The 23,452-nt window shown below is 46.7% G+C and overlaps 1 protein-coding gene across 2 annotated transcripts; it reads left to right on the plus strand.

Moving 5' to 3' along the window:
* Positions 1-43: 43 nt before the first annotated feature.
* Positions 44-13,998, plus strand: SDHAF2 (succinate dehydrogenase complex assembly factor 2). 2 transcript variants are annotated; one of them, XM_047071569.1, is made up of 4 exons: positions 44-130; positions 3,817-4,040; positions 4,125-4,234; positions 13,290-13,998. In XM_047071569.1, the coding sequence occupies exons 1-4, from the start codon at positions 95-97 to the stop codon at positions 13,418-13,420; spliced, it is 501 nt and encodes a 166-aa protein (XP_046927525.1). In that variant the 5' UTR covers positions 44-94; the 3' UTR covers positions 13,421-13,998. The 2 variants fall into 2 exon arrangements, with proteins under 2 accessions (XP_046927525.1, XP_046927526.1); XM_047071570.1 differs by lacking the exon at positions 44-130 and adding an exon at positions 3,386-3,480.
* Positions 13,999-23,452: the final 9,454 nt, after the last annotated feature.

A 23,452-nucleotide genomic window follows, 5' to 3' on the forward strand; every position in this document is an offset into this window, starting at 1 on the left:
ACTCATCTTCCGGCTTAGGTCCTCAGAGCAGAAGTACACAGTCCAGGCGTCCGGAAGTGCCTGGGCCACAGGCTTCCGGTGAGGGTCGGGAAGGATGGCGGTGGCCACCATGTTCCCGGGTCTGGCACGGGTGAGGAGAGTGGAGGTTTTAGGGTCCTGGGCAGGCCGTAGTGGGGACTGAGTCTCGTCTTCCAACGCAGTCATGGAGACTGCGAGGAGCGTCCAGCTGCCTGATAGCCCAGGGCAAGGGCAGACCCAAGGAGAGATCCGTCTTGAAACATGGGAGATTCAGGTCACATCCACTCTTTTCTGAGCCCGCTGTGTGCCTGACTCGTGCGAGACCCAATTCAGATTTCACCTGTTCCCCAGGTGGAGCTGGCTGCACCGCCTCTGTGCGCCGCTTCTCTCTGTTCTTGAGTCTCTGTTCTTATGTGTCTAATACATGTTAGGATTTCACATCGTAGATTTTTTTTTCTTTTTTAATGCAGGCATTTCAGACTGTAAACTTCTCTCTACTTTTTTATTGCACCTCATAAGTTTTTGTATGTTGTGTTTTCGCTTGTCTCAGGATGTTTTGGAATTCCCCTTTTGATTCCTTCTTTGACCCGTTAGAACTATTGGTTTATTCATGACCTAGAGTGTGTTCATTTTCACATGTTTGTGAATTTTCCAGTTTTCCTTCTGCCGTGGATCTCTAGTTTTAGTTCATTGTGGTCAGAAAAGATACTTTGTGTGATGTTAACCTTTTTTAATTTGGTAAGACTTGTTTTGCAACCTAAGGTGATCTGTCTTGGAGAATATTCCCAGGGTGCTTGCAAAGAATGTGTTCTGCTGGAATGTTCTAGATGTGTCCGTTTTGGTCCACTTGATCTATAGTGTTGTTAAGGTCTTCTGTTTACTTATTGATCTTCTGTCCAGATGTTCTGTCCATTGATAGATATCCATTGATATCTATCCAATGATAGATATCCATTGAATGTGGAGTACTGAAATCTACTTTTATTGTTTTGCTGTTTCTTTCTTTCTTCAGTTCTGTCAATGTTTGCTTCGCGTGTTTGGGTGCTCTGATGTTGGCTGCATGTATGTTTATGATTGCATGTATGTTTATGATTGTTACGTATTCCTGGTGCATTGATCCTTTTATCATTCTATAATAATGTTACTTATCTCTTGTGACAGCTTTTGACCCAAAGCCTATTTTGGCTGACATAAGTAGTGCCATCTTTGCTCTTTGGTTACCATTTACACGGGTTATCTTTTTTTTTTCATCCTTTCGCTTTTCAGCCTGTGTAGTCTTACATCTAAAAGGAGTCTTTTGTAACAGCTTATAGTTGGATCCTGTTTTGTTTTGTGTTTTTAATTTTTTTTAATGTTTATTTTTGACAGAGACAGAGCATGAGTGGGGGAGGGGCAGAGAGCGAGGGAGACATAGAATCCAAAGCAGGCTCCAGGCCCCGAGCTGTCAGCACAGAGCCCAACGAGGGGCTCAGATGAGCCGGGAGATCATGACCTGAGCGGAAGTCGGACACTTGACCGACTGAGCCACCCAGGCGCCCCTGGATCCTGTTTTTTAATCCATCTAGCCACTCTAGTGTTTTGTTTGGAGAGTTTAGTTCATTTATGTGTAATTACTGATCGAGAAGAACTTACTATTGCCATTTTGTTTTCTATCCATCTTGTAGCTTTTGTGTCCCTTTTTTCCTCTCTTGTTATTATCCTTTGTGTTTCATTGTTTTGTTTCGTTTGTAGAGACCGGCTTTAATCCTTTTCTCATTTTCTGTATGTATCTTCTATGGGTATTTTCTTTTTGGTTACCATTGGGCTTACATAAAGTATAATCTATTTTAAGATGATAGCAATTTAACTCTACTGTCATTGCAAAAAAACTACTCTTTTACTCCTCCCGCTTTATGTTTTTGATGTCGCGACTGCATATTTTTATATTGCGTACCTATTAGTATATTTTGTTTTTTTTTGATGTTTTTCTCTTTTAACTTCTGCACTAGCATTAAAAGTGATTTACCTATCACTTGCAATATTACAGTATTCTGTATTTGTCATATATTTATCTTTACCAGTGATCTTTATGCTTTCATATGCTTTTGTATTGTTTTCTATTGTCCTTTGGGTCCTTTGGGCTTCTTGAATTTGGATGTCCAAACTTCCCCAAATTTGGCAAGTTTCTGGCCCTTTCTTTCTTTCTTTCTTTCTTTCTTTCTTTCTTTCTTTCTTTCTTTTTAATGTTTTATTTATTTTTAAGACAGAGAGAGACAGAGCACGAGTGGGGATGGGGCAGAGAGAGAGGGAGACACAGAATCTGAAGCAGGCTCCAGGCTCTCTGAGCTGTCGGCACAGAGCCTGACGTGGGGCTCGAACTCACAAACCGTGAGATCGTGACCTGAACTGAAGTCGGACGCTCAACCGACTGAGCCACCCAGGCGCCCCTCTGGTCATCTCTTTGTATTAATTTCTTTTTTTTTGGTAAGCTGTACGCCCGATGTGGGGCTCAAACTCACAATCCCAAGATCAATAGTCACCTGCTCCCACCGACCGAGCCAGCCAGCCACCCCTGGCCATTTCTTTAAATAAGCTTTCTGTCTCTTTTCTCCTTCTGGGACCCCCATAATATTTGTGTTGGCTTGCTTGTTGATGTCCCATAAGTCCCTTAGGCATATTTCACTCTTTTTCATTCTTTTTTTTTTTTCTTTCTCTGATTGGGAAATTTCAAATCAGCTGCCTTTAAGTTTACTGATTCTTTCTTCTGCTTGATCAAGTCTGCTAGTTAACCCCCATAGTGAATTTGTTTTCATTTGGTTATTGTATTCTTTAGCTCCAAAATTTCTGTTTGGTTCTTTTTAATATTTGTCTCTGTTTAAATTGTCATTCCGTTCATTCACTGTCTTCCAGAGCAAACTGAACATCTTGATGACAGTTGTTTTGAATTCTTTGTCAGGTAATTCATACGCCTCTGTTTCTTAAGGGTTGGCTTCTAGAGATTTATTTTGTTTCTTTGATTGGGCCATGTTTTTTCCTGTTTCTTCGTGTCCCTTGCAAATTTATGTTGAATCCAGGCTTTCAAAGAAACAGTCTGCTCTCCCAGTCTTTTTAGATTGGCTTTGTGCAAGGAAAGACCTTCAGCGGCCAGCCTGGCTAAAGATTCTGGGAGCCTCTCAAACATTTTTGTGTGGATATATCTTCTCTAGGCTGGTGCATATAAATTCTCTATTGGAAGGATTTGCTGACTTCTTATTTCAGGAGCTTCTTACCTGGTTTCTGGATTTCTCATAAAGGGATTCGGTCCATGTATTGTTGTAGAGTTGCTGTCTCCGTGGGAGGAGGGGAGTGGGGCTTCCTGTTCCACCATCTTGCTGGCATCACTGCCTTCTCGTTGCATCTTGATAGGTTTTACCCTTCTCTAGATTGGGAGTCTTCTGGGGATTAGGAACCATGCCGTCACTGTATACTCAGACTCTAACACAGGCAAGTAACTAAAATATATACAACACCATAAGAACTTTAAGGGAATGCAAAGGAAGGAGAAGATACTTCTGCTGGAGAATTTCTGGAAAGGTAGCAGTTAAGAACACATGTGCAGTTAGGGCCATGTTCTAGTCCTAACTGCAGTCACTATGTGGGTGACCTTGGTAATTGTTTAACCTCTTCTAGCCTCAGCTTCCTAAGCTATAAAGTGGGAACAGTATCAACATAACTTCTTAAGGACTAAAGGAGATTGAATGAGCTTAGTACTTAGGAAGTGTTGAGGGAATGACAGTGACGGTAGTTATTATAAAGATGTTTGTGCTTTGTTTATTTCAGATGCTTGCTCTGCCAAGGCGCCACCTAGTGTCACCCTCGCTCAGCACGACATCATTCAGCCGTTTCTACAGAGGTGACAGCCCAACAGATTCCCAAAAAGACATGATTGAAATCCCTTTGCCTCCGTGGCAGGAGCGAACTGATGAGTCCATAGAAACCAAAAGAGCCCGGCTGCTCTATGAGAGCAGAAAGAGGGGAATGTTGGAAAACTGTATTCTGCTTAGGTAGGGAAATACGAGTCTCGGCATCGCTTGTCTTGTACTGGAGACCGCCTTTTCAGCTTCCTTCTCTCTCTTTCTCGTTTTTAGCCTCTTTGCTAAAGAATATCTGCACCACATGACAGAGAAACAGCTGAACCTGTATGATCGTCTGATTAATGAGCCCAGTAACGACTGGGATATTTACTACTGGGCCACAGGTACTGGGCATGATAAACAAGCAGCATGATATGAGAAATAGGATGGCTTGCGGTGATTTGCGTCTGGAATTGTAGCCTAGGCAATTTTTTTGCCGTTCATTCACGTAATGGACACTCAACCCAAACACTCTTCACATTCTTCAGAGTGAAGAAACGGTTTTGCAAAACAAGTGCAAAATGGTTTTGTTACTTAGAGTTCGCTGAGGATCTGCCTGTCCCGTCCATGTTCCAGCCAGGAGTTGACGTATAGAAGCACACACCCGATTCTTTATGGATCCTTCTTGGGAAATTCCGCACTGCGCTTCTGCTTACTTTCCATTAGCCACAGTTTAGTCACATGACTACACCTCATCATAATGAGAAAATACTATAGTCTATGTGTCTAGGTAACTTGGGGGTTCCTTTATTATCAAGGAAAAATGAGAGAACAGGTATTAGGGGACATCGTGTCGTTTCTGTCACACTCTGGGTCTTCGGTTATTATGTTTCCACTCAATATCTGAGTCGTAAAATAGACACCATTCTGTAGGTTCCATGTGTAGGGTGTGATGGTACAGAGTCTAGAGGTTTATATAGCCATTAGAAAACCCACAAGGTGTAAACTCTTTACGCTCTGGGCTTTTAGTATTGTTGAGTAAAGCTGTATTGTGTGGGCCTACCACAGTTTGTCTATCCATTGACCAGTAGGGGGATATCATGGTATTTCCAGTTTTAGGTGATTATGAATAAAGCCACTATAAATGCATATAGCTTTTTGTGGAAGTAGGTTTTAGTTTTTCTTGGGTAGATACCCAGGAGAAGGGTTAATGAGTCCTGTTGTAAGTGTATGTTTATGGCAAACTTTTTCTATAATGGGACAGGTAGTAAGTATTTTAGGCTTTGCCGACCATATAGTCCCTGGCGTGATATTCACCTCCTGCCCTTAGAGCATGCAAACTGTCACGGACGATAGGTAAACAATTGAGTGTGACTGTGATATAATAAAATTATTGACAGGCACTGAACCTTGGATTTCATATAATTTTCACGTGTCATGAAATAACTTTTTTCCTCAACCATTTAAAAGTCATCCTTAGCTCACAGGCCATAGTTTGCCGACTCCTGTGCAAGTGAAAGGGGCCAGGATCAAAGACTGGCCATACAAACTGTATGATTCCATTTGTATGATATTCTGGGAAAGGCAAAAGTGTAGGGGCATAAAACAGACCAGTGATTGCCAGGGACTGGGTGTGAAGTTCCACATCCTTACCAGCACTTGCTATTATCAGGGTTTTGTTCTTGTTTTTAGCCACTCTAAGTAAGGAGTATGCAGTGGTATTTCACTGTAGTGAATTGGCATGGCTCTGATAATTAAGGATATTGAGGCTCTTTTTTCAGTGTTTATTTGCCATTCCTATATCTTTGCTGATATGTCTCTTCAAATCTTACCCCACCTTTGTTTTTTTTCTTAATTGGGCTTGTTTTCTAATTGAGTTTTGAGTGTTCTGTATGTTGGATTCAAGTCCTTTATCAGATGATGTGTCTTACAGATTTCTTTTTACTTGTCCATGGCTTATTTTTTCATTTTCTTAACATTATTTTTCAAAGAGCAGGTTTTTTTTTTTAATGTTTATTTATGTTTGATAAAGAGAGAGAGAGAGAGACAGTGTGAGTGGGGGAAGGACAGAGAGAGAGAGTCACAGAATCTGAAGCAGGCTCCAGGCTCTGAGCTGTCAGCACAGAGACCAACTTGGGGCTCAAACTCGTGACCCGTGAGATCACGACCCAAGCTGAAGTTGGAGGCTTAACCCACTGAGCCAACCAGGAGCCCCGCAAAGAGCAGTTTTTAATTTTGGTGATGTACCATGTTTTATTGGGTGATTTAGTGGATTGTGCGTTTGATACTGTATCTCAGAACTCTGCCTGATTAAAAGTCACGAAGATTTTTGCCGTTTTCTTCTAGAAATTGTATAGGTTTAGAATCACCTGTTCAGTTTCTCTAAAAAAACAAAAAAATCCTACTTGGATTTTGATTGGAGTTGTGTTAAATCAACAGATCAATTTGGAAAAAATTTTTTTAGCAATTTAGAATTGTCTGATCTATGAACATGCTGTATTTCCATTTATTTAGGCCTTTGATTTCTTTAGTCAGCAAGTTCTCTATCGTTGCATAACAGAGTACCCCAAAACTTACTGACTTAAAACAAACCCACCTTTATTATCTCATCGTTGCTGTGGGTCTGGAATCCAGGCATGGCTTAGCTGGGTCCTGTGCATTATTCTGTCACGAGGTTACAGTCAAGGTGTCAGCCTGGGTTCGGGAGTCTCATATGCAGGCTCAGCTAGGGAAGGAGCTGCTTCAAGTTCTCTCTGCTGTTGGCAGAATGAAGTGCCTCACAGGTTCCCCACCTGCAGGCCTGAGTTCCTTGCTGGCTGTTGCCTGGAGGCTGCCTTCTGTTCGTTGTCACCAGCGCCTCTCCCACTTGGCAGCTTGCTTCTTTGGAGCCTGCCAGCTGAGAAGGCGACAAGAGGAGTCCGCTAGTATGACGGAAGTCTCAGTGTTTTGTAACATAATCCCAGAAATGACATTCTGTTATCCTCACCACGTTCTGTTGGTTAGAATTAAAGAGTTCGGTCCAGCGCAGGGTGGGGATGGGGATCACACAAGGGCTTGATACCAAGAGGGGGACCTCAGTGGGGGCCATCCTAGAAGTCTGACTGCTACAATCCGTGTGGTGGAGTTTTCAGCGTTATTTTGGACATCTTTTGCTGGATTTATACCTAGGTAGTTCATGTATTTTGGCGCTGTTATAAATGGTACTTTAAGAAAAGCTTCCAATCTCCCATTGTTGGTGGAATGTCAGAGTATAATTGATTTTTGTATCCTGTGACCTTGCTAAGCTCACTCAGTTCTAGAAGCTATTTTGTAGATTCTTCGGGATTTTCCATGCAGACAGTTGTGTCATTTGTGAAGAGAGATGTTTTTTTTTCTTCTTTTCCAGTCTGTATTGTACCCCCTTTATATCTTTAATTTGCTTTATTGAACTATCTGGGATGTCTCGTATGCTGAATAGCAGCAGTGAGAGCAGGCATCCTTGCTTTGTTCCCACTGTTGGGGGGAAGTATTCAGTCTTTCACCGTTAAATATAACGTTAGCTGGGCGCCTGGGTGGCTCAGTCGGTGAAGTGTCCGACTTCGGCTCAGGTCGTGATCTCATTGCTCGTGAGTTTGAGCCCCGCATCAGGCTCTCTGCTGTTAGCACAGAGCCCGCTTCACATCCTCTGTCCTCCTCTTTCTCTGCCCTCCCCCCGCTTGTGTGTGCATGCGTGTGTGCGTGCTCTCAAAAATGAACATTTAAAAAAATAAATAAATAAGTTAGCTGTAGGTTAGTTGTAAATTCCTTTTATCAGATTATTTCCTTCTGGTTCTAGTATATTGAGTGTTTTTCCATAGATACTGAATTTTGTCAGGTGCTTTCTAGGCATTTCTGTAGAAATGATCCTTTTTTGGTCATATGATTTTTTTCCCTTTAGTTTATTGATATGATGAATTTTTGACTGATTGGTTTTCAAATATTGAACCAACCTTGCATTACCGTGCTAAACCCCACCTGGGCTTGATAGGTATTTGATTTGCTAATATTTTGAAGATCTTTGTATCTGTCTTCATGAGGGTTTTGGCGGGTAGTTATCTTGTAACGTCATCTGGTTTTGATGGGGGTCGTGCTGTCTTCATAAAATGAGTTGTGAAGTGGTCTCCTTTGTCGTTTCCTGGAAAAGTATATAGAATTGGTATTATTTCTTCCTTAAATGTTTGGTAGAATGTGCTAGGGAAGCCATCTGGATCTGAGCTTTTCCCCGTTGGAAGTTTTTAACTGTGAAGTCTGATGTTTTATTTTTTACTAGCTGTGGAACAATTCCTGTTACCTGTTTCTTCTTGGACAAGATTTGTTAGTTTGTGTGTCTTTAATAAGTGCCCATTATCATAAGCTGTTAAATCTAAGTTGTGGTAGTATTCCCTTTCTCTTTGAATGTCTGAAGAGCCGTAGTGAGGTCCCTCCTTTATTTTTGATGATTTATGGGTTTTTCTTTTTTTCTTGATCAGTCTGGCTAAAAGTTTATCAATTTTATTTATTTTTTCAGAGAACCAGCGTTTGATTTCATTGATTTTTCTCTATTTTTCTTTTTCTAATTCCATTGATTGCTGCTCATTATTTCCTTTTTTCTGCTTGTGTTTGGCTTAATTTGCTCTTATTTTTTTAGTTTTTTAAGGGGGAGGTTGAGCTCAATGATTTGAGACCACCTTTTCTACTATACACATTTAATGCTGTGAATTTCCCTCTAAGCACTGCTTTAGCTGCATGTTGCCACTTTGGATATGTTAATGTTTTCATTTGCATTCAGTTCAGATTATTTTCTAATTTCCTTTCTGACTTCCTCTTTGATCTGTGAGTTATTTAGAAGTTTCCAGATATTTCTCTGTTATTGATTCCATTGTGACCACAGAACGTATGTTGTATAGTTTGGGTTAAGTTTCTTGAAATTTGTTTTATGGCCTGAACTGTGGTCATGATACTTGATAAATGTTTCACGTGCACTTATTTGAACACAACAGGTCTTTTGCACCTGCGGGTGAAGTGTGTTGTAAATGTCAACTAGGTCAGCTTGGTTGATACTATTCTTCATGTCCTCCTATTCTGACTGGAGAAAACCATATCCTGTACATATCCTGTCAGCTAATCAGAGAAGAGTGTCAGAATCTCCAGTTGTCATTGTGGATTTGTCTGTTACTCCTTTCAATTCTCTCAGTTTTTCCTTCATGTATCTTGTAGCTCTGTGGTGTGTGAAAACATATTTAGGATTATTGTATTGATGAATTGATTCTTTTACCATTATATAATGGCTCTTTCTGTCTTTTTTTTTTTTTTTTAAGTTTATTCATTTTCAAGAGAGAGCACGAAAAAAACCACACGTGCTTATGTTAGAACCACCTAGATAATTTTCCTGTCCTGAGGTTAGCCGTGCCGTGTATACAGCCTGATCACGATAGTGAAGACCATTGTGCCCACAATCCTGAAGATCATGCAGGCCCTGTACACCAGGGGAGTGGGAAATACTGAGGGCCAACTTAGAAATCTGCCTCCCACACCATTCTTTTCCTTTGAACCTGTATTTGTCTTTATATGTATTTTTTAAATTAATTTATTTAAGTAGTCTCTACACCCAGAGTGGGGCTCAGACTCACAAACCTGAGATCCAAGAGTCGCATGCTCTGCCAACCGAGTCAGCCGGGTGGCCCATATCTTTGTCTTTATGTTTAGTTTGAGCTTCTTATCGATAGCATACGTAGTCTCTTTTTCATTCAATCTTACGGTCTCTCTCTTTCCACTGGTGTGTTACATATCATTAAGGAGCAATGTGGTTGAACTAAAATCTCCCATCTTTGTTTCCTGTTTTTTCCATCTGTTCTTTTTCCTTTCCCCCTCTATTTCCATGTTTGTTTGGTTTTTAGCATTTTAAATTTCATACGACCTCTGTTGTTGGTTTATTATTTATACCTCTCGTTATATTTTTTCTAGTGATTGCCGTAGGGTTTACAACCTACATCCTTAATCACAGTGTCTCCTCAAGTGATCTTATACTGAATTGTGTATGATGTAAGAACTTCACAGTAATATACTCCCAAATCCTCCCTCCCATCTTTTGTGACGCTCTTGACATACTTTTTACCTCTACTTACGCTGTAAGTCTACACTACATTTCTCCTGCTTCACTTTAGACAGTTATCTTTAGAGCAGTTTAAAATAAGGAAAAGAGTACATTATATTTTACATTTGTGTATAGATAATTATAACTCTTATATGTGTTGTGTATATGACAACAATATGTAACACAATGTGTCACATATATTTTATGTTTACCTTTGTGTTATCTCTGGAGATCTTCATTTCTTTGCGTAGATCCATGTTTCTATCTGATATCATATTCCTTCTGCCTAAAGAACTTCCTTTAATATTTCTTGCAGTGCAGGTCTACTATTATGAATTTTCTCTGCTTTTGTCATTTTTAAGGGATACTTTCTTTCACTGGGTATAGAATTATAGGTTCACGGTATTTTCTTTCAGCACTTTGCAGGGGCACATTTCATTTGCCAGGCTGTTAGTGTGCAGGGTTGAGTCGGTCTGGTCAGGAGTTGAGCTGGGTTTGGGTTTGTTTTGATTACCTTCATCACAGCATTAACTTCAAATTCTGGGTACTGTTTTCTGGTTTGCATGGTTTCTGACAAGAGGTCTGCTGTGTCTTTCTTTATTCCTTTGTATGCAGTGTGTCATTTGTTTCTGAATGTTTTCAGCGTTTCATCTTTGGTTGTTAGCTGCTTGGACATGATGTGTCTTGATGTCTGTTTTTGGGATTTTTCTGCTTGGGTTCTCTGGGAATGTTGGATCCCATTACTCCATTTAATATTACCCCACAGCTTTTGGATTCTGTTTTGTGTCTTTAACTCTTTTTTTCTTTGTTTTCTTTTTTTTTTCTTTTTAAAATATTTATTTATTTAAGTAATCCCTACACCGACATGGGGCTTGAACTCACACCACAGAGATCGAGTCGCTTGTTCTTCCCACTGAGCCAGCCAGGCACCCCAACTCTTTTCTTTTTATGTATCAGTTTGAGGAATTTTTATTGGGTAATATTGATTGATCTGTCTTCCAGTTCCCCAAATGTTGAATCTCTTGATGAGCCTGTTGAGGTCAATCTGCTTTTTTGCTACTGTATTTTTATTTTTAACATTAACGTTTAACTTTTATAGTTTCTAACTCTCTGCTGAAGTTGCTTATCTCTTCCTACATTTTTGTCTACTTTTTCTACTAGAGCCTTTAACATATTAGTTACTTGAAATTCCCTAATAGTTCTAAAATCTGGGTCATCCATGAGTGTTTTTCTGTTGATTGCTTTGTCCCTTCACAGTGTGTTGTGTTTTTCCTCTTTTGTGTGCATGTGTATCATAATTTTCGATAGAATGTTGGACATTATGCGGAAAACACTAAAGACTAAAGTAGATAGTATTTATATATGCCTAGAAATGGGCACACTTCTACTAGGCTATTAGATGGGGATCAAATCAGTCTAGTTAGGAGTAAAGCTCCCTTAGATTCTGTTTTGGTTTTGGTTTTTTAAATAGGCTCCATGTCAAGCGTGGAGCCCAGTGCAGGGCTTGAACTCACAACCCTGAGATCAAGACCTGAGCTGAAATCAAGAGTCCGACACTTAACCGACTGAACCATGCAGGTACCCCTAAATTCTGTTACTACTTTGGTTCCCTTCACTGCACCACAAGCCTCTGTTGCTACCATGTCCTTAGAGTAGGGGCTGAGTTTCCAGAGGCATATCTCAGTGTTCCCCTTCTATGCTCAGCATTGTGCCTTCCTTGTATTTCTGTGCCTCAAAAGGGATCTCTTCATGCTCTGTCCTTCCCCAGCCGTAGATTCCTGTCGCGCCCACTTGGTGCTTCCCTCCCTTGGGGCAAGGAAAGTTGGGAGGGCATTCTCTGTTATCCTGGTTCACATGCAGTCCCTGTGGCCCTGGGCTCCCAGGGGTGGACTTCTCTGGCTCTGCCTGTCCCACAGGAATAGAATTTTTTTCCTTTTCCCTTTTTACCCCTGTAGGAGACTGGATTTGGAGACCTAGTCTCATTCTCTTAAGGCTTTTATTCTTGAGAGGAGAAGGGTTGGGCTGGGCTTTATGCTTTTTTTTTTTGCACTGTTGGCCGCTCCCCTCCTCCTGGCCTGCCTCACTGAGGCAGGCATTCTCCAGTTTCCTGCTCTGAACCTAGTCTTTGTCAGGAGCGCATTCTGGAGGTCTGTTGACAACAGCCTGTAGGGTGTGAACTCCCCTGGTGTCTGTGGCCCACACTTGGCTCGGAGCAGTTTGTTCAAAATTGTAGCCAAACTCTTCTTACCTGTTCATGGGGTATCCAATGTCTCTTCTTCCCACACCTGTCTCGGGCGAGCAGGTGCCCATGTGCAGTTTCTCCTTTGAGGGGCTTCTCTTCCCTTACATTTTATTCTACTTGGTTGCCCCGCGACCTCCGTTCTCTGACGACTTCACAGAAAGTCGTGCTCTTTGTATTTTATCTGGCTTTTGTTGTCAGGATGAGTGCAGTGTTCTCTTGAACTTTCACTGTCTTTGGGGGAAGCCTGAATCTCCTGGACTTTATTTTCATCGCCATAGAAAACAGATGCCAGGTCCATTGGACGCCGGGCTCTGTGCTGAGTGAGGGGGAATCAGGCATTGTTTTGAGGAATTCCTTCTCCCAGCATTGTGGTCTTGATAGGAGGGTCATTCTCCAGCACGATATTACCCAAGCTTTCCCAGCGGGAGGCTTTGCTTGTAATTTGAACCTTAGGTGAGTGTCTCAAGTTGGAGAGAGAGGTTGGAGGTAAAGGTGCTTACTGGGATTCCCTCGTGTGCTCCCAAGATGACGCTCTTTTGTTTCTGCCTTCGATGCTGTTCCGTTGTCTGTCCATTCAAGTCTGGTTCTCCGGGTTTATGTCCATTTTGCGTGCATAGCCTTGCAATGCATTCCTTTTTGCTTAAGTCAGTAGAGCTACTAGTTTGTCATGTACAACTGAGGATTTTTGCCTCGGGAAGTCCATAGGCTGGAAGGGGAAACACAACACCCAGAAAACCAGAGAATACCAAGTGCAGAGCAAAACAGTGCAGCTGAGCTGGGACAGTCCAGGGGTCGGCAAACTTGTCCCTAAAAGACCAGACGGTGAATACTTTTTGTCTTGTGGCCATACGGTCTCTGTTGCGGCTACTCAACCCTGCCGTGGTAGTGCCACAACAGCCACAGACAGTGTGTCAACAGATGGGAGCGGCTGTTCCGATAGGACTGGTTACAAATACGGGCTGCCGTAGTTTGCCGACTCCCGGTGGAGGCTGCCATGTATACTTAGAGGGAGGATGGAGACAGTCTATGTATCTACTGGTTCTTTGCCAAGGCTAGAGTTTCAGGTTTCAAGGTCCTTGTGCCTGAGTATTGACTGACATTCTTTCTGTCTATCCTTCTCTTGCAGAAGCAAAACCAGCCCCAGAAATCTTTGAAAACGAAGTCATGACGATGCTCAGAGACTTCGCTAAAAACAAAAACAAAGAGCAGAGACTGCGTGCCCCGGATCTTGAATACCTCTTTGAAAAGCCTTGTTGAGCTGTGCACCGCTGCCTGCCACGGGGGCTCAGTCCACAGGCCCTAACATGATAGGCAATGGCCTTGACTTCCTGCCTCTCCTTAGACAGCCCACCCAGACCATTCGGCTTGCCTCCAATGATGGACCCATCTCTCAGGCCGTGTAAATGTTCAGTTTGACTCATTCTGGCAATTTTGTGCAGTTTTTACGCCTCAGAAGTGGTTGTCAGGGTTGCTGGCACTCAGGTCCGTTTCTGTGGCTGCTGTCTCCGGAGGCAGGCCTCTGCCACAGGAGGGCACTGTAGGTTAGCGATGGGCCTGGCTCACTGCTTCAGCCACGAGGGGTGTGTGCTCAGTGGAAAGAGGCAGCCAGCGGCCGGTCCCTGAGCAGCCCAGGGCCTTATTCAAGTGAAATTCCCCCTTCCCGCCCCCAGTGTGGTCCTTTCTACCAAGGGAAGTGGATCCAAGCCCCCTGAGCTGAATCGTTCAAAGGCACCGCAGGCAGAATGAGGGCAGCAAGCAGGAATGTGTGGGCCGAAAGGTAATTAAACCGAAACGTAATTAAATATTAAAGAATATTTCACAAAGGAAAATCACAATGCCCCAGCCCTCGCACCATGGTTTTAATGTTGTCTATTCTCACATCATCCGTAGTCCTTTGTCTCTAGAGCGTTACAGAGTCCCAACCACAGGTTTTATTTCCATGTAGCACGGTGGCAAACTTTTTCTGCATTTCTACGGTCTTGCCAATTACTTTGGCAAGTAATTTGTCAATTTGTAGTTGACAAAGTAACAACACATGAGAAATAGCATCTTCGAGTGAATTAGTGGGAAGTGTTGAGCCCTGGAGCCCGGGAGACTCCTGTGTGGCCAGCAGTGGTGTCGCTGGAGGGGTTTTGCCCTCAGAACTGTAATCCAGTCAGAGCAGTAGTGACCCAGACTGCGCCGGGACCTTCTGAAGGTGTGGACCTCACGAAGGCAGGCCAGGATTGACGAGCACGCGTTGGGTGATCACAGGAGATGCCTGCAGAGAGGAAGTGTGGGCTTCCAGTTTTGGGGAGCCGTAGGGTTCCCGTAGAGCCTCCTCATGGTCCCTCCTGCCCTTCAGTGCCTCCAGCTGAGGAGAGAAGAGAACCAGTCTTTACTTATAGGACTTCGTGAAAGCCTCACAGCCTCACAGCGCCCCTATGGAAAAGTGGTGTCATGCTAATTTTGTAGATGAGAAAGTGGGCTCAGAGTCATTTGTCCAAGGTCAAGTAGCTATTCATTCATAATTCACGGTCTCCTTTAGGGGCACCTAAAGTTAAGCATCCAGTTTCAGCTCAGGGAATGATCTCACGGTTCATGAGTCCAAGCCCCACGTCGGGCTCTTTGCTGACAGTGCAGAGCCTGCTTGGGATCCTGTCTGTCTGTCTGTCTCTCCCTCTCTCTCTGCCCCTCCCCCACTCACACTTTCTGTCTCAAAAATAAAAAAGCAAGAGAAAAAGCTCGTAAAGCCCTTATATGCCCCCCCCCCCCCAGCACACTAGTTCTCAGTAGATATTAGGTGTCAGTGCTTGGTCATGGGCCCCTGAGGCCTGAGAGTTCAAGCTGTCTCCTAACACAGATTGCCTGGCATGTCCGTGAGGTCGCCGGAGCTCGTGCAGGGCTGTCTCCTGCGCAGGTGGTAGGAAAGCGCAACCTGTTAAAGACCCGCACGCTATCTTCCCAGCCAGTGAAGACAGAAACCCCCCTGGGGGTGAGAAGCACTCTCCCCGAAGCAAGGAGTAGGAGTGACCGTTGGGAGGCAGCAGCAGGGCCAATGAGAAGGCGTCCCCTGGCCACCCTTGGGCCTCCTGGTGAACCGTGGGGAGGGCGTTAGATGGAGGTTTGTATAGAGATCAAAGTGGATGTAAGAAGCACACACGAACCGGGCAGTGACTGACTCGTCTGTTCTGGGCGCTTGTGCAACCCACCCCACCAGCCTGGTGTGCAGCGTGAGCTCATTTCCCCTGGGGTCTGATCTCTCCTCACCCTGGTTGTGTCTCATTTAATGTAATGTTAAGCTCAGGCCGCCTCCACCTGGGAATGGCATGCTTCTAAAAGGGATTGTTTTCCTCCCAGGCTGCTGGCTTGTGTCATCTCTGAGAGCGAAGGATCTTGCTCACTTCAGCTGCCCAGTGTCAGACTCAGGGGTGCTATGTCAACAGTTTTTCCCTTTATTAGGCATTAACTGAAACTAGGCCGGCACAGTGCACTTTTTAAAAATTAATAAACGTCTAGCAAGGGCCTGCAGCCCCCCAAGGATCTGTGGTGAACAGGAGCTTGACCCATAGCTCTCAGTCTGACCCCTCAGTGCTCAGTGGCCTCATTGCGGGCCAGAGCCGGGCAGATGAGCGTCTGGCCCGTGAGTCCTGACATTGCAGGCTGCCAGGTGACGCATCACGTTGGGTCATAAAGGCTTTTCTCTTCCATTCGTTCTCTCCATCATCTTAAGCCTTCAGAAGGCACAAGCCAAACACCTTTGCCCCAGCTCTGTTGCCTTGGGGTACATCTGTTGGGGTCACTGTGGACGTGCCTCTCGCTGGCTTTGAGCCACATCTGTAGATGATCTGGTCCGACTCGTAGCTCTAGCCAGGGTGGCACAGACAGGCACCTGCTTCATACTTTGAAACGTCCCCAGGGGAAGAGATTGCACCGGCAGAATTAAGAGTCCCGTCTGCCCATCTGCCGCCACTGCTATGGCGAGATGGAGAGGAAGGGTCCACGGGATGGAAGCTGGGCAGCCTTACGTGGCGAGCAGGTCTGGGAGACTTCTGAGCTGTCAGGTCCCCGTCGGCAGAGCCTAGTGTGTCTGACGGGGTGGCTCGCCATCCTGCAGCCGTCGGGGGGCGATGCCTATCAGCTTCCAAACAGCTTCCAGGTAAGCCACCTGTCGGCAGGCACTTCCGTTTGCCGGGGAGCCCTCTGGGAGGGAGGTCGCGTGCGGAATCTTCCCCAGTCGGTCGGGTAGAACGGCGCCGGTGGGACAGGTGGCCTGACGCGAGGGCTGCTCTTTCAGTTTCGAGAACCACATGTCTGTGAGCGGTCTGACATTTTTTAAGGTGGCTTATAGAAAAGTGGAAGCTTTCCGAGATAACAGGCTCAAAGCGGAAGAGCTGCAGCGAAGAAATGTACCACCTGGTAACCTGTAACCACAGAAGCGTCCAGGTCTTTTGCTGGGTCCCAGGTCTTGCCTGAATCCAGATACCCCTGCCGAGCGGAGAACGTTCTCTCTAAAAAGGGCACTGTGAACACATCTTACGTAACTACACATCACAGCAGGTAGTTTTAAAGCACATGGTGACATTAAGGTGTGTGGGGTTTTTTTGCCAGTGGATTTTCGGGTTGGTGGGTATTGAATGGAATGTTCACATTTGGCGATGCCCTGGAACGCATGTTTAGGGCAAATAGAGCAGGGCAGATGTTTGGGAGTCAGACCTAAGTAAACATCCTGGATCCCATTGGCGAGCCAAGTGGGCACAGCATTTAACCTGTGTGTGTGTGTGTGTGTGTGTGTGTGTGTGTGTGTGTGAAACGGAAAGGAAAGGAACCTCCCCGCACGTGTGGGGGGAAGGACCAAAAGGGTCACGCACGTCAGGCGCTCAGCGCAGTACCCCGCGCGTTGGCGGCACTCAGTAGTCATGGCAACAGCGCCGTGTGCCAACGGCGGCCCCAGTGCTGCTAAGAGGACCACGTGGGCTCTATCACGGGATGCTCCCAATGGTAACGTGAGACGGGTACAGTTAGCATTCCCCTTCCACGGATGAGGAGAGTGAGGCGTGCTGAGACGAAGCTACGTGCAGGAGGTCACAGATGGGAAGGGGCGGAACAAGCATCTGAAGGCCGGCCTTGGTCACCATATGCTCCAGTGCCTCGAAACAGGAACGCCATCACCAGTACCCCTCTGCTACTGACTTCTCGTCCTGGGCCTCGTCTTGGTCCGTGGAGGACTGACTGCTGGGCACACTTGGCAGAGATCCTCCCTTGGTTCCCGGGCCCCGGCTCTTGCAGAAATGACGTCATGGCCTCAGCAGCTCCAGCCTCAACCACCCGAGCCTTGCAAGCATGACAGGCGCAGTCTCCAGAGGATGGTTTGGAGAGACCCTTCTTTTGGACTTGGGGGACGGCCAGAGAGCGAGGCTCCAACTCTGCCCTGGTTTCGAGGGTTTTGCCCTTACCTCAAGCAGCGGGGAAGAGGTCTGAAGCTTTCCGGAGCTTCCTGTCACTGTCTGTCCTCTTCCTCCAAGTTGGAGGCTGGCTCTGAGAGCAGGATGTGGCTGGTGGGGAAGGCCACGAGAATCCCGTTCTAGGGGCCGAGACGAGCTGCCCACCCACACTGGCTCCAGGGCTTTTGCTAGGAAGACAGTGCTGGCTCCTAGTCAGGGGCTCGGACGCCAGGCCCCTGGTGAGCGGGACCCTCACCCTGTTCCCCTTGCCTCCCACCCCCCTCAGCAGGGGCCCGCAGAGGTGAGAAGTTCTTGTAGATGCTGCACTAGATGATGTGTCTCCGGCTCAAGTAGAAAGAAGCAGCTGGTTTGGTCCAAAAAGGAAGCGATGCCCAGAAATTAATTTGAAAGATACACTGTAATGGTCTTCAGCACGGTGTGCATTAGCAAAACGTTCGGTAAAGCTACTGCCTGCTCTAACTTTAGAGGAAGCCCGCGTGCTTTCCAAGCTGACGACCCACGGAAAAGAGGTTGCAGAGCCAAAAACTAGTCATCTCTGTTGGCCGCTTTTGTGTGCGTTTGGTGAGGATTTACAAAGAAGAGATGAGCTCAGGAAAGAATTACCTTGTGTTCAAGAAGTAAGGAACAGAAGTGGAATCCGGAGATCCAGGGCCTTCCAGGGCTGATACATCTTCTATACTCTAAGTAGAAAAAGATGAGATGTAAGAAAAATCGGGGGCAACAAAAGCCCAGTAAAACTTCTCCCTTGGATAAAGTGACTCAGGACAGGACCGGACAAGGCCATGCCTCCTGTTATTATTCTGAAGAGCTTCAAGATAGCCATTGAGGGGAGAAGGAATAGTAGGGAGAGTGAACCAGCAAAACAAGTTAGGTTCTAGAATTGTCTAGGAAAGGAGGAGCCAAGATAGCGGAACAGCATGGAAGTATTTTGTGTGTCTCACGTCCGTGAAATAGAATTGTCTAGGAAAAGACTTTGGGGAGTGTGGCTACTGGCACACAGAACTGACTAGAAGCAAATGGGGTGGAAGCCAGCTAAGTCTGTGAGGGATTGTATTGCCCTTGGAACCATGAGCCGGGGCTCCCCTCCCCTCAAAAAATAAAAGTCCTTGAGACGCCTCAGTGGCTCAGTCAGTTAAGTGTCTGACTTCAGCTCGGGTCATGGTCTCACAGTTCATGAGTTTAAGCCCCGCATCGGGCTCTGCGCTACCCTGCTGACCTGCCTGCTTGGGATTCTCTCTCTCTCCCTCTCTCTCCGCCCCTCCCCCCTGCTCTCTCTCTCTCTCTCTTTGAAAATAAATAAACATTTAAAAAAATGTTCTTTAAAAAAGTCCTTGGGTCGCCTGGGTGGCTCAGTTGGTTACGCATCCAGCTTCGGCTCAGGTCATGATCTCGTGGTTCGTGGGTTCGAGCCCCCCAGTCGGGCTCTGGGCCAACAGCTCAGAGCCTGGGGCCCGTTTCGGATTCCGTGTCTCCTCTCTCTGCCCTTCCCCCACTCGCCCGCTATCTCTCTCTCAAAAATAGATAAACATTAAAAACAGATTTTTTTTTTTAATAATTAAAAAAAAGTCCTTGACAGTTTTCAGCTGGACGTCCAACCATCCATGGGCAGGAGGAAGAATGTGCAGCCCCCAAGGAGGACAGGCCTATGTCAGAGGTGGCCAGGGAGGATGGTGGCCAAGGAGGAAGTTCCCAGTGGAAGGAGCTGGGCCAATGTGAGCAGTGGGTGGAGAGCCAGTCCGGGAAGGAGTTTCCCTGCAGTGCCGTCTCTGCCCCACTGCTGTGCAGGGCAGGGCAAGGGGACAGCGGACCTGGCTTTTCAGTGCCAGGGGTCGTTGGCCCAGGAAGAGAAGAGGTTGCTGCACTGACGTCACCAGGGACGCTGGGCTTCGAGCCAGATGCAGGGACTGGGCGAGGCTCTGGGTGGTGTCCCTCGAGGAGAGCGTGCGTGGGGGCCACGTGGGAGCAGACACACCTTGCTGGTTTGGCGAACGGAAGGGCGGCTGGGGCAGGGACTACAGGATCTGCCCATCGCCCCGTTTCTTCCTCCTGAGCGCCTAGAAGACCGCCAGCTCCCGGCCTCCCTTACGTAAGGGCGGTGCTGGGTGATCCGCACGGGCAGGTGGGACGTGGGCAAACATAACGAAGGCCACCTTCAGGCCTGGGCCCTTACGAACACCCCGAGTGACCTCAGGCCGCCGCCACCCCGGCTGCAGACGTCCAAGACGCACGTTCGCGATGGGTTGCCCACGCCAAGGGGGAAGGCCACCGAAACGCTCCCATACTGCACGGATGAGATACGAGCCTTTACGGTGTCGAGTCAGGGCGGTTTTGTGCTTTATTGATTTCCTTGTCGCAGCCTTTTCTACTCTGACCAGCACGTCTTGTTGTATCAGATACACAGCACAGCAGACCCCTGAACCACACGGGGGTGGAGATCCACGCACAGCTTTGACTCCCCGAAAACTCAGCTACGAATGGCCTACTGTGGACTGGAAGCCTTACCGATAACATGAACAGTCAATCAACACATCTTTTGGGTTGTGTATTATAGACTATGTTCTTACACAAAAGTAAGCTAGAAAGAATATGTTATTTTTTTAAAATGTTTATTTTTGAAGGAGAGAGAGACAGAGCCTGAGCAGGGGAGGGGCAGAGGGAGTGGGAGACAAGAATCCGAAGCAGGCTCCAGGCTCCGAGCTGCCAACACAGAGCCTGACGCGGGGCTCGAACTGACAGACCGCGAGATCGTGACCTGAGCCGGAAGTCAGACGCTTAACCCGCTTAACCAACCGACTGAGCCACCCAGGCGCCCCAGCATGTGACTTTTTAACTGTTTATTTATTTTGAGAGAGAGAGCATGAGTGGGGAGGGGGACAGAAAGAGAGAGAGAGGGAGAGAAAGAATCCCAAGCAGGCTCTGCACTGTCAGTGCAGGGCCCGACTTGGGGTTTGAACTCACGAACTGTGAGACCATGACCTGAGCCAAAATCAAGAGTCGGATGCTTAATTGACTGAGCCACCCATGTGCCCCAGGAGCATGTGACTCTTAATCTCGGGGTCGTGAGTTGGAGCGCCACGTTGGGTGTAGAAGTTATTTTTTAAAAAAGAATACCATAAGGAAGAGAGAATACATTTACAGTACTGCAGTGTATTTATGGGGGAAAAACCCACGTATAAGTAGACCCACGTGGTTCAAACCTGTGCTGTTCAAGGATCCACTGTATATCACTGCCATTTCTTGTATATCAGACCTCATCTTGGCCAGGCCCTCTCTGTTTTGGTGCTCCAGGCTTTAAGATGCTCCTTTAGCCTGTGCTCTCCACAGTCCCTCCCACCACAGGGCCTTTGCACATGCTATGTACGTTTGGCCAATCGGCCGTCTCACTCTCCACAATGACTGCGTCAAACCTACCCATCCTCAAACCTGTGACCTTTCACGTCCCTCCGTTCTCAGGAGACAACCTCACCGACTTCCTTCAGGGAAAACTGGAACCATCAGACGGGTACCCCCATACCTTTCCATAGCTGCACACGCTGTTCTCCTGTTATAACACAAGAGCTGTCCCTCCTCCCACGTGCAGGTTCAGAGCCCATCCCAACCGTGTTCCATATCATCCAGCAGCAGCCCTTATACGCTCACATCTCTCTCTCTGCTGCATCCATCTCGCAAGCCGGATCCTTTCCCTTTCCTCCCTTTGACGGCCCACCTTCCCCGAAGGGTTGACTGCACTCGTCTCCATTCCGTTCCTTATCTTCACCCGACTAGCTCTCCACTTTGCTGTGCTATGAGAGCGTCTCTCACCGGGGTCCCCTAGGACCTCCATGCTGCAGTGGACATTATGCACCCATGCCCAACAAGGGAAACCTCTTTGTCCCGTTTTCATGACCCAACGTTTCCTTGAGCCTCTCTAGCCACACCCCTGCCTCCGTAGAGGCGCATTTACCCTCTCTCCGGTCATCAGATTGGAAGGTCCTCATCGTGTTGTCCTGGGAGCACTCCTCTTTTCTCTTGATATGTCCTCTAGTGATCTCACCCACGCTGGGCTGTCCGGTACCAACTGCGTGCGGGCAGTTGGCAAATCTGTGTCTCACACCTGTGCTTTCCTTTGAGCTCCAGCCTGAATATCTAACTGCCAGCTTGACTCCTCCAGTGAGTCTCAAAGGTCCTTCAAACGCAGCACGTCCAAAAGGGAACCAGGCTATTCCCCATCCCTGGTCCACCCCCCTGCCAACCTCCCTAGCTTTCCTCTGTAGTCTCTCAGTGAATGGAGTCAGCATCCGTCCAGTTGCTCGAGCTAGAAATTGTCCCAATACCCCCCCCACCCCCCATGACATCATCAAGGCCTATTGACTTACTTCCGAAATAGCTCTTGAATCCATCCACTTCTTTCCATCTCCAGAGCCATCACCAGGGTCAAAGCTGCTCACACCCTGCAGCTGGACGACTAGTATGGCCGCTTGACACCCCCTTGAATCTGTTCTCCACCTGCGGCCCTGTATTCCGATACACTGTTCTGATCATGACTTCCACCTCCTTAAAACTCTTCCATGGCTGCCCACTGCTCTTCAAAAAAAGGGAGACCCTTAACAGGGTCCTCTACGACAACCCCTCCCACCACAGGGCCTTTGCACATGTAGTTCCTTCTGCCTAGAATGCTCTGGCCTCCGTTTCCTTCTTCACCCCTATCCTCTTTCAGATCTCAGCTCAGGTGCCACTTTCTCAGAGAAGCTTCCCTAGCCTCTCCATTTTAAATCTGTCTGGTGATTTCTCTGATCAAGGACTGTCTCCTCACCAGATTGTAAGTTCCATGAGGACAAGGATTAGATCCATTTGTGCTCATCTTCTTATCCCTAGCGCCTGGCATATCGCTTGGCACATACAAGGCATTTCTAATTATTTTTTTAAATGTTTATTTATTTTTGAGAGAGACAGACTGCGAGTAGGGGAGGGGCAGAGAGAGGGGGAAACACAGAATTCGAAGCAGGCTCCAGGCTCTGAGCTGTCGGCACAGAACCGGACGCGGGGCTCGAACTCCTGAACCGTGAGATCATGACCGGAGCCGAAGTTAGATGCTTAACCAACTGAGCCACCCGGGTGCCCCAAGATGTTTCTAATTATTTAAGAAATAAAAAAAAAAAATCTATGCGTCAATCACATTGCAGAGCTCAAAACAAACCTTCCCAGCAGGGAGAGCTGGAGTCCCGCAGGGATCGCAGCCCTCTTGGGTGCACTGCAGTGATGACGTATTTTTTCCTCTCTCTAGTTCCAGTGGTTTTGTGTGCTTGAAGGATGGGTCCCCAGCTTCCTAGGTGGCTGGATGCCCTTGGACTGAGGAGAAGGGTTTCCATGAGTTAGATGGGTCTGTCTCCCGGTGGAAAGCAGAAAGTTCTTGGTTCTCTGCCCAGGTCTCTGGAAGGAAGCACACTCCCAAACCCAGACGTGCTTCAGGAAGTAGATGCTGCACGGAGGGGTGCTGAAACCTGGGGCGCAGTGTGTGTGTGTGTGTGGGGGAGGGGGTCCGTCCACCACCCGCTGAGGTGTGGGCGTTATTCCCGATACTTTTGCCAGATGGCGATGTTCTTTGCCTTTCTCGGCAGCAGGGAGGTCACTCAGCTGGGAAGCAGCAAGACAAGAGTTAAAGCCAGGTTTCCCTAGATCTTGGTGTGAACTTGTCCCGGACTTGCCCTGTTCACTCCTTGCCTTCACGAGCCTTGCCAAACCCATGCACCATCTACACTAATACTTACGGTCTTCCTTAAGTCAAATACCTTCTTTATTTAAACAAATTAATTTTCGGGGGTGCCTGGGCGGCTCAGTCGGTTAAGCGTCTGACTTCGGCTCAGGA

Source organism: Lynx rufus, unplaced genomic scaffold (genome assembly GCF_022079265.1).
Source record: "Lynx rufus isolate CCGP_SWC_20201006 ecotype Redwood Valley unplaced genomic scaffold, mLynRuf1.p SCAF_9, whole genome shotgun sequence".
Taxonomy (NCBI): Eukaryota; Metazoa; Chordata; class Mammalia; order Carnivora; family Felidae; genus Lynx; species Lynx rufus.

Excerpts from the sequence above, each read along its gene's own strand:
- SDHAF2 (XM_047071569.1), top strand. The coding sequence starts at position 95 with ATGGCGGTGGCCACCATGTTCCCGGGTCTGGCACGG. Across the intron at positions 131-3,816 it reads TGTTCCCGGGTCTGGCACGG|ATGCTTGCTCTGCCAAGGCG; the intron begins GTGAGGAGAGTG and ends TGTTTATTTCAG. Across the intron at positions 4,235-13,289 it reads TATTTACTACTGGGCCACAG|AAGCAAAACCAGCCCCAGAA; the intron begins GTACTGGGCATG and ends CTTCTCTTGCAG.